Source organism: Coturnix japonica, chromosome 20, assembly GCF_001577835.2.
Source record: "Coturnix japonica isolate 7356 chromosome 20, Coturnix japonica 2.1, whole genome shotgun sequence".
NCBI classification, from domain to species: Eukaryota; Metazoa; Chordata; class Aves; order Galliformes; family Phasianidae; genus Coturnix; species Coturnix japonica.
The window spans coordinates 4,356,251-4,368,934 of record NC_029535.1 but is presented as its reverse complement, the minus strand read 5'-3'; the positions used below and the strand labels follow the sequence as shown (position 1 = coordinate 4,368,934).

The 12,684-nt window shown below is 59.9% G+C and overlaps 1 protein-coding gene across 1 annotated transcript in view; it reads left to right on the top strand.

Moving 5' to 3' along the window:
- Positions 1 to 12,374, top strand: part of PC (pyruvate carboxylase) — a 28,495-nt gene extending 16,121 nt beyond the window's left edge. The window contains 11 exon segments of the mRNA XM_032448638.1: positions 2,076 to 2,086; positions 4,057 to 4,290; positions 5,564 to 5,594; positions 6,795 to 7,035; positions 7,613 to 7,862; positions 8,674 to 8,918; positions 9,357 to 9,375; positions 9,378 to 9,460; positions 9,462 to 9,480; positions 10,715 to 10,968; positions 11,439 to 12,374. Of these exon segments, the coding sequence (XP_032304529.1) occupies positions 2,076 to 2,086; positions 4,057 to 4,290; positions 5,564 to 5,594; positions 6,795 to 7,035; positions 7,613 to 7,862; positions 8,674 to 8,918; positions 9,357 to 9,375; positions 9,378 to 9,460; positions 9,462 to 9,480; positions 10,715 to 10,968; positions 11,439 to 11,687 (1,636 nt within the window). The 3' untranslated portion in view covers positions 11,688 to 12,374.
- Positions 12,375 to 12,684: the final 310 nt, after the last annotated feature.

The window sequence follows — 12,684 nt, the reverse complement described above, 5'->3', positions numbered from 1 at the left end:
GAGATCTTGATATGGGGAGCTACGGGGTCTGTGGGGGGAACTGTTTGGAGAGTTCTGCTCGGGTCCGACATGGGGTAACATACTGGGGTCTTGGAATTTGGTGGACGGCGGATTGGGGTCTGTATGTGACGGAATTCTCATACATTAGTCGTGCGGTACGCTGTATAGAATAGGGAACATAGTTATGGGGTCTCTATGGGGGAAAATAAATTACAGGAGTCAATCGTGGGGTCTAGATACATGGCGGGATCTTAGTTGGAGGTCTGGTGATATTCTGCGGGACCTTTGGGGTCTGTAAGGATGGGGACCTGTTGGGGTCTGTGGGCGATCTGTCATGGGGCGGGACAACTGCTCGAGGCTGGGTTGAATGGGGCAGAGAGAAAAACTACTACATAGAGGGTCTAGTGGGGATCTCGTCATAGGGGACCTATTCGGGGTCTGATAGGAGCTGTATAAGCGGGCATCGAGGGTGGATAGTGGCCGGGAGGAAACTGATTGGGGATCTTGGCTGCGTGGAGTCTGTATAATCGGACGGAATCGTCATTGCGGGATCAATGATATGAGTTGGCTTCTGCACCATGGGGTCTGTCAATTGTGCTTTACCGTCTTGGGCAAACAGTTCAGTTGGGGGTCTCGGTACTTGATATGTGGTGAGGTATGGTGTCTCGCAGATTGATTTGGTGGTGGACATGCCTGGTCCAGTGCCCGCATGAAACGGGAGTCACTGCGAATATAGGGGGCACATAGGGTGTATTGGCTACGACGCCAGGTGCTACCATACATACCGCGTGCGCCACGGCCACCAAGGGACGGCAGGTGTAGGAGCCCGGGTGGGACCGCTATATGAGGATATATTAGGAAGGATCAGCAGAGCCGGTTGGCCAGCCTAGCTGTGACATATGCAATCTTAAATGGGGTCGGAAGAGCCGGTGAATAGGTCCGCCTTATAATGTGATTACAAATACGGGGAATGACGAGAGCCACGTCGGGGTGGCCGCCGCTACATAGGGATTAGATGGGTGGTCTCTGGTAGCCGCGTCGCTAGGCCCGCTACTCTATTGGATTGCATTCCCTGTGGGGTCGGAGCCGGAGGTGGCGCCCCTGATTGGGAATTAATATGCGGGTGGTCGGCTATCTCCATTAACAGCCGAGCAGTCGCTCGTAGTGCACGCCAGCCGGGGAGGGGATGTGGCGGTGAACATCCGACCCTAAGTGATTAGGGAGTCTACGGCCCCTTACAGGGTGACCCCCAATGATCCGTCTATCCCATTCACGCACTCGCGTGCTGGTGAAAGGTCACATCAGCTCTAGGGCGAACCCGACAACACCACGCGGCAAGACGCCCTCTGCCAAAGATGGAAGACAGATGAAGGACCCGCTAATGAGCTCGACGTCTCTCCGCGTATGCCGAGGCAGAGTAAATGGTGAGGGGGCATAGCTGAGGGCGAGAGCTGGGGGCTGAGGATATGGGGGGCGAGATCTACCTGGAAAAAGCCAAAGTGGAGTGGGTGGTGGGGTTGGATGGGGCATCAGAGGGTTGTAGGTAGTCTCCAGAGTGGAGGTGTGGGGTGTAGTGATGGTGGGGCAGATGCAGACGCCAAAGTGGGTGTGGTGGGGTGTTGGAGATGGGTGCTCAGGAGGGCGCAGAGATTCCCAAAGGGGGAAAGTGTGGGGGTTGGGGGGGGTGGAGAGACCAAAGTGGGGTCGTAGGGGTTGGGATGGGGCTCAGGGGGATGCAGAGACCCCAGAGTGGAGGTGTGGGGTTGGGAATGGGGGGGGTGGAGAGACCCCAAAGGGGGGGGTGGGGGACTGGGATGGATGGGGCGGGGTTGCAATAGAGCCCCTAGAAGTGGGGAGGTGTGGGTGGTGTGGGAATGGGGTGAGTGGTGGGGGGAGAGAGCCCCAATAGTGGGTGTTGTGGGGGCTTGGATGGTGGGGGGCGTCCCCAACATAAGGGTGAGCGTTGTAAAGAGCTCTCGGATGGTGGGCTTTCAGGAGGCAGGCAGATATACCCAAACGGGGAGAGATTGTGGGAGTCTGAGAGGGATGGAGAGACCCCAAAGTGGGGGGTGTAGGGTTGGGATGGGTAGGGTGGGGTGTAGAGTAGTCAAAACGTGGGGGGTGTGGGGTTGGGGAGTGAGGCGTCAGGGGGGTGCAAGGAGGACCTGTCAGAATGGTGAGGTGTGGGTGTGGGATGGGGGGGGGCAGAGACGTGGGGTTTCTGGGATCGGGGCCGTGGGGGCAGAGATGGGTAGTGCGGCTGGGGGGAGGGGCTGTGAGGGCATGCATGATGGTGGGTGTGGGGCGCGCTTGGGGATGGGTCCTTCACGGGTTCATTTCATTGCATGCGCTGAACCATAAATAGATATGAACTGCAGTGAATCGGAGTCGTGGCTTCGATCCCTCCTTCGGACGGTGTCCTGGGGGGGCTCGTGGACACTCAGTGTTCATTGATGAGAACACCCGGAACTGCTTCCATCTCTACGGCCAGTACATGAACCGGGCCCAGAAGTTGGCTCCATACCTGGGTTGGGGGGGAGGGCGGGAGTTTCCCCCGCCCACCCACCCCGCACGGGATGGCATTGAATGGGGGGGGATCTTAAAGGGGTATGGGCGGTCTCGAGAGGGGGCAGGGGGGTCTTAAAGGGGAGCAGGGGTGATCTGGAGGGGGCGGGTCAGGGAAGGAGCAGAGGTGGGTCTTGAGGGAGGGGGCGGGTAAGTCTGTTGGAAGTTTAGGGGGGTCTTGGAGGAGGGCAGGCATGGGGTGTTGGAAGGGCCGGGGGGGTAAACCTAGGAGGGTGTGGGGGCAATATCCACAAAGAGACGGCAGTAAGGGGCGGCTCCATTACAAGGGGGCAAAGGAGAGGCAGATATGCCAAGAGGGGGTATCTGGCCAAAGGGGGATCTATAAGGCAGAACGAGAGCGGGAGCAGTCTAAATCGAGAGATAGAGTATCCCGCGGAGGCTGGACGAGAGCAGGGGCGCGATCAAACACATTGGGATCGTCGCCTAAGGAATGATCAGGAATAACACTGACCCTTGATAATAAGAAAACACCAACCAACCCTCGTTCACGGCCAATGTTGATGGTTCGAACGGCCCAGGCACCAAACCCCTCCCGTGAAGGCCAAAAGCAGCGCTGGTGGAGACCAAGAGTGGCCAACCGAAACCCCGCCAGTGCCAATCCGAGGTGAGTGAGTGGGGGGGTCTTAGGCGCTTATCTTCATGGGATCTCCTAAGGGGCGAGGGGCAGAGGAGAATGTAGGGCTCTCATTCTAGGTGGGGGGGGCTTGGGTAGTGGGGGGGGGGGATGGAGGGATGTGGGTGGGGGTTGGGGTGGGTGGGTGGGATGGGGGGGGTGTATGAGGGGGTGGGGGGGGCGAGTGGGAGGAATAGGGGATGTGGGTGGGGGTTTGAGGGGGGGCTTGATTGGATGGGGGGGGTTGGAGGGGTGGGAGAGCTGAGGGGTTGGAGGGGGGGTTGGAGGGATATGGGGCTTGAGGGGAGTGGGAGGGGTGGCGAGATGTTGGGGGGGGTTGTGGGATTATAGGGGGTGGGGTGGGGGCTGGGGGGTGGGGGGATCTAGGGGGGTGGGGGGGGTTATTATGGGGGTGGGAGAGATATTAAGGGTGTGGGGGGGGTGGGGGTGATCTTACGGGGGCAGGAGGGCTTTGGGGTGGGGGGGTTATTAGAGTGTAAATAAGGGGTAAGGATAATAAAGGGTGGGGTCTTGGGGTGGCTGGAGTGATATTAGGGGCAGGGGGGCTTGGGGGGAGTTGGGGGTGTATTAGAGGACAAGGGGGGGCGGGGGGGGGATATTAAGGGGGTGGGAGGAGTTGGGGGGTATTTATTGGGGTGGGGGGTATTATGGGGTGGGGGGTTACTAGAGGGTGGGGTGGATATTAGAGGTGAGGGGGTATTATGGGTTGGGGGGGGTAGGGGAATATTGGGGGGTGGGAGGGACTTGGGGTGGCTGTAGTGATATTAGGGGCAAGGAGGTGCTTGTGGGGGGGCTCTGTGGTCACCATGTCCCCCCTTAACCCCCCCCTTCCCCAGGCCCCCCCCCCTCTGGTCTGCGCTCGGTGCTGCAGCGTGACGGTCCGTCGGGGTTTGCTCGAGCCCTACGGGCCCATCAGGGGCTGCTGCTGACCGACACCACGTTCCGGGACGCACATCAATCCCTATTGGCCACACGGGTCCGGAGCCGGGACCTGGCCCGGATCGCTCCGTTCGTGGCTCATTCGCTCAGCGGGCTCTGCAGCATGGAGACGTGGGGCGGTGAGACGGGGGGCGGGGCTAAAAGGGGGCGGGGCTTATGGAGGGGGCGGGGCTAAGGAAGATGGAGGGCTTAGGGACAGGGGGCGGGGCTTAGGGAGATAGGGGCGGGGCTTAGGGGCGGGGGGCGGGGCTTCAAGAGAATGGGCGGGGCTTGGGTATATAGCAGTATTTCACGGTGGGCGGGGCTAAAGGGGGCGGGGCTTCACTGTGTTGTGGTATTGGTGCAAGGATTTGGAGGGGCGGGGCTAAAAGGGGCGGGGCTTCACAGTGCTGTGCTCATTGGTGCAGGGATTTGGAGGGGCGGGGCTAAAGGGGGCGGGGCTTCACAGTGCTGTGCTCATTGGTGCAGGGCGTCGAGGGGCGGGGCTAAAGGGGGCGGGGTTTCAAAGTTCTGTGCTCATTGGTGCGGGGCTTTTGAGGGGCGGGGCTAAAGGGGGCGGGATTTCAAAGTTCTGTGCTCATTGGTGCGGGGATTTGGAGGGGCGGAGCTAAAGGGGGCGGAGCTTCACAGTGCTGTGCTGGTGGGGGCGGGGCTTTTGGATGTGGACGGGGCTAAAGGGGGCGGGGCTTCACAGTGCTGTGCTCATTGGTGAGGGGCTTTTGAGGGGCGGGGCTAAAGGGGGCGGGGTTTCCAAGTTCTGTGCTCATTGGTGCAAGGATTTGGAGGGGCGGGGCTAAAGGAGGCGGGGCTTCACGGTGTGCTGTACACGTAGGGGCGGGGCTTTGGAGGGGGGCTAAAGGGGGCGGGGCTTCACAGTGCTCGTTGCTTACTTGGTGAGAGGGGGTTCGCAGGGGCGGAGCCTAAGGGCGGGGGCTTTGGATTGTGGGCGGGGCCTAAAGGGGGTGGAGCCTTCCACACTATGCTCGTGCTCATTGGGGAGGGGCTTTAAAAGGGGGCGGGCTTAATAAGATGACATCTATATGGGGCGGGGCTTGGGTGGGGGCGGGGGCTTTGTGGAGGGAGGGTTAGAAGCAAGAGGCGGTGAAAGGGGGCGGGGTATCTGGGATTGGAACCAAACGCGGTCTGGCGGTGTGTTTGGGATGGAACACAAAGAGGGCAGGGTTGCCACTAGGGAGGGGCTTGTATGTAACATCCCACGGCTGCTGTCTGTGCGCCCTGCACCGGTGGCCCACCTTTTCGACTAGTGTCGCGCGATGCGCTTCTTGCCACTGAAGTGCCCCTGAGCGGCTGCGTGTCGGGAGATGCTGCCGGCGCTTGGTGCCCAACATCCCTTTTCCACGATGGGCTGAGGGGGGGCCAACGCTGTTGGTTACACCCGAACAGCCGGGGCCTCCGCTGATAACGTCATCTACCGGTGTGGGGCTGGGGGGGAAAACGGGGTCCTTGGGGTGCGGGAACCAGGTTCTGGTGGGGGATCTGAGTCCCGGGGGCTGATCCGGCCCGTGGGGTCGACTCTGGGCTCCTGGGGGAGGGGCGCGATCCTTGTCCAAGGGGCGTGGATCTGGGTCCTGGGGGGAAGTTTCCAGTTTGGATGTTCCGGGAAATCCTGGGGGGGAGATCTTGGTCAAAGGGAGGATCTGACGGTACAGGGGGGTGGAACCAGGTTCCTAAGAGAGGGGCGAGTTCTGGGTCTTGGGGGATTCTGCGTTCCTGGCGGTGATCTGGGTCTTGGCGAGGGCGGATCTGCGTCAAGGGGGGGGAATCTGGGTCTTGGGAAGATCCAGTCAATGGGGGAACTGGATCCTGGAGGGATCTGGATCCAGGTCGGGAAGCATCCAGGTCCTGGGGGGGAATCTGCGGTCCCTGGGGGGTGAATTTGGTCCTGGGCGGGAACCAGTTTCTGGGGGAGGCATCTGGGTCCAAGGGTGAGAACCTGGTCCTTAGGGGGGGGGAACTGGGTTCCTCGGAGTTATGGATCCGGGTGCTGGGGGTGGATCTGGGTCCTGGGGGGGGGATCTGGGTTCTGGGGGGTGATCCGGGTCCAAGGGGGGAAGATCTGGGACCTGGGGGAGGGGATCTGGGTCCTTGGGGGGGATCCAGGTTCTGGGGTATGGATCTGGGTCCTGGGTGGGGGATCTGGGTCCTGGGGGCCTTAATGAGGGTGTAGGAGGTGATGGAGGGGATCCCTGGAGAAGATGGGGAATGGATTCTGGTGGGCCAGGAGAAGGGAATGGGGGTCATGGGGGTTTGGGGTCAACTTGTGGGGCTGATTGGGGGATCTGAAGGGGTGGGGGTGAGTTTGGGGGCTCATGGGGATATGGGGAAGATGAGGGGAGGTGGAGGATTTGGGGGCGTGGGAGTTGATGGGAGAAAATGGGTTTTAGGAGGGATGTGGGAACTGAATGGGATTTAGGGGGTGTAGAGGAGTATGGGGACATCATGGGGGATATAGGGGATACAAGAGAACGTGGAGGCCCATAGGGACGAGGGGACACCAGGAACATGGCAGGATATGGGAAGACAGTAGAATATGGATGTGATGGTGGAACATGGATGGTGGATGGAGGGTTCAGGGCAGGATGGGGGGGGGCTCATCCCCAAACATCCCTTTTAGGTTCTGCGAGGTGGCTGCAGCCAATGGGATGGACATCTTCCGTATCTTCGATGCTCTCAATTACCTGCCCAACCTGCTGCTGGGGGTGGAGGCCGTGGGCCGGGCTGGGGCTGTAGTGGAAGCTGCACTGTCCTACACCGGGGACGTGGCTGACCCTACACGTACCAAGTACAGCCTGGACTATTACCTGGGGCTGGCCAAAGAGCTGGTGGCTGCTGGCACCCACATCCTATGCATTAAGGTGGGAGATGAGGGGGGTATGGAGGGGTTCTAAAGGATGGGGAGGGGATCTTGGGGGACTGGGAGTGGGGATTGAGGATCATGGGGGGCTTGGGATGGGGGATTGGGGGCTGGGAGTGGAGATTGGGGGTCCTGGGGGGGGGTGGAATGGGGAATTAGGGAGATGAAGCTGAGGGGTCCTGAGGGGGTTGGAATGGGGAATTAGGGGAGAATTGGGGAGAAGAAAAGGAAGCTGAGGGTCCTGAGGGGTTGGAATGGGGAACTAGGGAGATGAAGCTGGGGGTCCTGAGGGCTTGGAATGGAGGAATTAGGGGGTCGGGGGGGGAAGAAAGGGAAGCTGGGGGGTCCTAAGGGGTTGGAATGGGGAACTAGGGGGCTTGGGGAAAAGCTGGGGGTCCTGAGGGGTTGGAATGGGGGAATTAGGGAGATGAAGCTGGGGGTCCTGACAGCTTGTAATGGGTCCCGGCCCTGGGCTCTGGACCTCCCCCCACTCCTATGTTTCGTTGCGGTCGAGCTGCTCCAAGGGCCATTTGTTCCCCACCCCCCCTTAACGGGGTCCCATTGCTGCCCCCCCCCAGGACATGGCAGGGCTGCTGACCCCTGCGGCCGCCCGTCTATTGGTGGGGTCTTTACGGGATCGCTTCCCCGACGTCCCCATCCACCTTCACACCCACGACACGGCCGGGGCCGCCATCGCCACCCTCCTGGCAGCCGCCAACGCCGGCGCCGACGTGGTGGACGTGGCCGTGGACGCCATGTCTGGGATGACATCGCAGCCCAGTATGGGAGCGTTGGTGGCCTGCGCTCGTGGGACCCCCCTGGATACAGGTATGGGGGTCCTGGGGGGGCACTGCAGTCAGGGTGGGGGTGATGGGCCACCACCACAATGGCCCCGGTGCTGTGTTTGTGGTGCTGATGTGATGCTTGGAGCAATGGCCACCATCATCTCCGCCATCTTGGCAATGGCTTGGAGCAACGTCACCATGGCCACCATTGCCTCCCCCATCTTGGCAATGTCATGGTGCAGCCCCCAGCCATGGTGGTCCCTAGACATGATGGTTCCCAGCCATGGTTGCCCCAGTTGTGGTGATTCCCATCAGTAATGGTCCCCAGCCGTGGTGGTCCCCAGCTGTAATGGTCCCCAGCTGTAGGGGTCCCCAGCCATAGTGGTTCTCAGCCGTGGTGGTCCCCAGCTGTAATGGTCCCCAGCCATGGTGGTTCCTAGACATGATGGTTCCCAGCCATGGTGGTCCCTAGACATGATGGTTCCCAGCCGTGGTTGCCCCCAGCTATGGTGGTTCCCAGCTGTAGTGGTCCCCAGCCGTGATGGTCCCCAGCCGTGGTGGTCCCTATACATGGTGGTCCCCAGCTGTAATGGTTCCCAGCCATGGTTGCCCCCAGCCATGGTGGTCCCCAGCCGGGGTGGTCCCCAGCCGGGGTGGTCCCCAGCCATGGTGGTTCCCAGCCGTGGTGGTCCCCAGCCGTAGTGGTCCCCAGCTGTAGTGGTCCCCAGCCGTAGTGGTCCCTAGACATGGTGGTCCCTAGACATGGTGGTCCCCAGCCGGGGTGGTCCCCAGCCATGGTGGTCCCCAGCCCTGGTGGTCCATCACCACCCACGTGTCCCCTTCCCCATCCGCAGGCATTGCCTTGGAGCGGGTCTTTGAGTACAGTGAGTACTGGGAGGGGGCACGGGGGCTCTACGCTGCCTTTGACTGCACGGCCACCATGAAATCCGGCAACGCCGACGTCTATGAGAACGAGATCCCTGGGGGGCAATACACCAACCTGCACTTCCAGGCCCACGCCATGGGGCTGGGGCATAAGTTCAAGGAGGTCAAGAAGGCCTACGCTGAGGCCAACAAGCTCCTCGGGGACCTCATCAAGGTGAGGGGGGTGGGGGGGGACATCATCAAGGTGAGGGTGGTGGGACCGTTTCATAAGTGTGAGAGTGGTGAACCTTTCTCAAGTGAGATGTTGGTGGTTTGACCTGCATCAAGGTGGGGTGGTGGTGGGGGGACATCATCAAGGTGAGGGTAGGGGGGGGGAAACATCGAAATCAAGGTGAGGGTCGGTGGGGACCTCATCAAGTGAGAGAGTTGAGTGGGACTCATCAAGGTTGAGTGGGCTGGGGGAGGGGCAATCATCAGGTTAGTGGTGGGGGCGGTGGTGTAGGGTTGGCTTTTGGGGTGGCTGCTCCATAGGATTGATGTTCTATAGGATGATGCGTTATGGATGCTTCCCATCACGACCATTCAGCTTTGGCAGGGGTGATTCCCATGCAGTGATGCTGACGGCTGTCATTTTTTGGGGGGGGGCCAATAGCTGACGCCCTCATCGAAGGTGGTGGAGACCTGGCCAGTTCATGGTGCAATGGCTGTCCGGAGGAGGCAGAGGCACGGGCAGATGAGCTCTCCTTTCCACTCTCCTGTCGTTGAGTTCCTGCAAGGCTACAATTGGCACCCCCGGGGCTTCTCCTGAGCACTTCGCTCCAAGTAGCGGGGGCTGCATGGGGTATTGGTGGGGTCGATGGGGTAAGGGGTAATGGGGGGGCCTGATGGGTAGGGGGCCTGATGGGGGTGTGGGTAATGGGGGTAATGGTGACCGACTGATGGTGTAATCGGGGGGAGATGACGATGGGTAATGGGTGTGGTATAAGTTCAGATGTGGGCAGGCTTGAGGGGTAATGGGTTGTCTGGTTTCGGGGGTAAAATGGGGTGACTGGGAGAATATAGTGGGAGGTTGATGGGTAATTGGTGGAGAGGAGGTAGTACAATATGGAGAGGAAGAGCTGATGGCGGTAATGGGGTTGACATGGTATGGGGTTGATGGGGATGGGGGGGTGATGGTAATGGGGTAAGGGGGGGCTGATGGGTAATTGGGTTGATGTTAAAATGATGTGATAGTGTAGTAGTAGGATGAGAGTAATTAGAGGGGTGATGGGTAATGGGGAAATTGGGGGGTCTGATGGGGAATGGGAGAGTGGCTGATAGGACGGATGGGGGGTCTGATTTTTAGGGGGTAAGAGGGGTGGCTGATGGGGTGATGGGGGTATGGGGTAATGGGAATATGGGGTAGGGGGGGCTGAGTTGGTAATGGGGGTTGATGGTGATGGGGGCGGGTTGTAAGTGGGGGAATGGGGGGTGATGGGGTGCCATAGCGTGCGGGGTATGTGGTTGCCATGTTGCCATGCTCGTTCTCTTATGTGGGTTGTATGGCGTGAGATGGGTTCCCATCACTCAAATACGAACCGCTCAACTCTATCGTCCTATCCGTCACGTGGCGTTACACACCATTCCCAGCCGTAGAAGGGAGCTGCCGAAAGGGGCTCTCTGCCCGCCTGGACTTCGGATCTCTGACCAGGATTTGGGGGCACGCGATGGGCGCCCCCCCAGCCCCTAGATCTCGCTCGTGGCTCCGTAACCCATAAGTTTCGCTGAATTTTGAACTTCCGGGACTTTCAACCTCCAATTTCGGCCCCGTTTCATTTCTGGGACCGGCCTCGTTTGGGACCCACCATGCTGAGATTTGAGTGGGCAATGGGGTGGAAAGGTGGGGGCTGGGTGATATGGGGAACAAGGGGGTGCGCCTATGTTTATAGGTGGGAAGGGGCTGATTTGACCCCAAGGGGGTGGGGTTTATTTGGGGGCTGAGGGCTCCTGGTGGTGGGGAGGGGCTTGCAGTGGCATTGGGGGGGGGCTTCAGTCCTTATCCGCACACCTGGACGTTCACTTTGGCCTTGCACACCTTGCACACCTTGCACACCTTGCACACCTTGCACACTTTGCACGTGCAGGTGGAGCTGGAGAGGGGGAAGACGCTGCACATCAAAGCTCTGGCGCTGGGGGATCTGAACGCCGCGGGGCAGCGCGAGGTTTTCTTTGAGCTCAATGGGCAGCTGCGCTCCATCCTTGTCAAGGACACCCAGGCCTTAAAGGTAGGGGGGGATGGAGGGGGGTGGAGGGGGATGGGGCCATTTGGGGGGATGGAGAGGGGGTTGGGGGTACGTGGGGTTGGTTGGGAGGGATATAAAGGGAGACAGAGGGGGTTGGGATGTGATGGGGACCATGGAGGGGGGTTTGTGGGGACATGGGGGGCTGAAGGGACTTTAGGGTGTCCTGGGTGATCTCTAAGGGCTGCTGTAAGGAAAGGCATCATGTGGTTGAGACCACTGGGGGTCCTGGGTGATGCTGAGAAGGGGAGGTTGTGGACATCATGAGGGGGGTCTGGGGCCATTGGGGGGATGGAGAGGGGTTTGGGGGCACGTGGTGTTGGTTGGGAGGGATATAAAGGGAGACAGAGGGGGTTGGGATGTGATGGGGACCATGGAGGGGGGTTGTGGGGATATGGGGGGGCTTCAGGGTCTGTTCTGCATGGTTCAAAGGGTAATTTGCTGCCCCCCCCCAGGAGATGCACGTGCACCCCAAGGCAGACCGCTCAGCCAAGGGCCAGGTTGGAGCCCCCATGCCAGGGGAGGTGGTGGAGGTGAGGGTGAAGGAGGGGGATGCAGTGGAGAAAGGAGCCCCTCTGTGTGTATTGAGCGCCATGAAGATGGAGACGGTGGTGACGGCGCCCAGGGGGGGAACAGTCAAACGCATCCACGTGCGGCCTGGGATGAGCCTGGAGGGGGACGACCTCATTGCTGAGATAGAGTAGGGGGGGGGGCAACCACTAACCCCCCCCATAGACCCTCACACATCTCCCTCCCCTCCCCCCCCCTTCATACAGCCCCTGGCACTTTAAGAATCCCCCCCCATGTCTCTGGAGTTGATGCAGGTTTGGGGTTGCCCTCCCCCTTTACCCCCCCCCCCCAGGAGGATTAGGGCTCTTGGGTGGGGGGCTCATCTCATTTTAGGGGGTTTGTCCCATTTTTCACCCTGTTTCTGGGGTGTCCACCCCATTTTTTGTGAAGTTCATCCCCTCATTTTGGGGTAATGACCCCCCCCCCCCTTATAGGGGCGCGTCACTGTATTTTATACTGGGGGGGTGCACCCCATTTAGAGGGAGCTTTCATGGATCATTCCTCTGGGGGGGGGGCGCATCCTCACCCCAGTTCTGTGAGCATTTGACCCCCTTCTATGGGGGAAAATCCACCCATTTCAAGGTGGAGGATTCACCTCTTTTAGGGCATCTTTGCCCTAAAATTCACCCTTTGGGGGGGGGGAATCTCATCCCCGTCGCACTCTTCACTTTATTTCTTCTTGGGGGGGGGCTGCACCTAATCTAGAGATCTTTAACACATTGATAAGGGGGATGCTTCACCTTTTGGGGGGGGCTCCTAGTATACTAGTATACCCCCCCCCCCTCCAACCTTAGCTGGTAGGTGGGGGTTAGACTTAGATTCCCCCCCCCATTAATTTAACCCCTCCCTTCTTACTTTAACCCCCCCCTTCTTACTTTAAACCCTCCCCCCCCATTACTTTAACCCTGCCCTGGAAATGTGGGGAGGGGGTGTGCCCTGCCATGCTGCCTTAAAGGGGAAGCAGCGCTTTCTGGAGGGGGGGGAGCCGACACCCCACCCCCCCTCAGCTGTTGCTGCCCCAGATGTTGATGCCAAACACCCTCCCTTCAAACCTCTCTGGATCTGGGGAGTGGGAGCACATCGATTTACAGAGTCTGTGACCAAAGGCTGGGAAAGGACTGGAATTAGGAG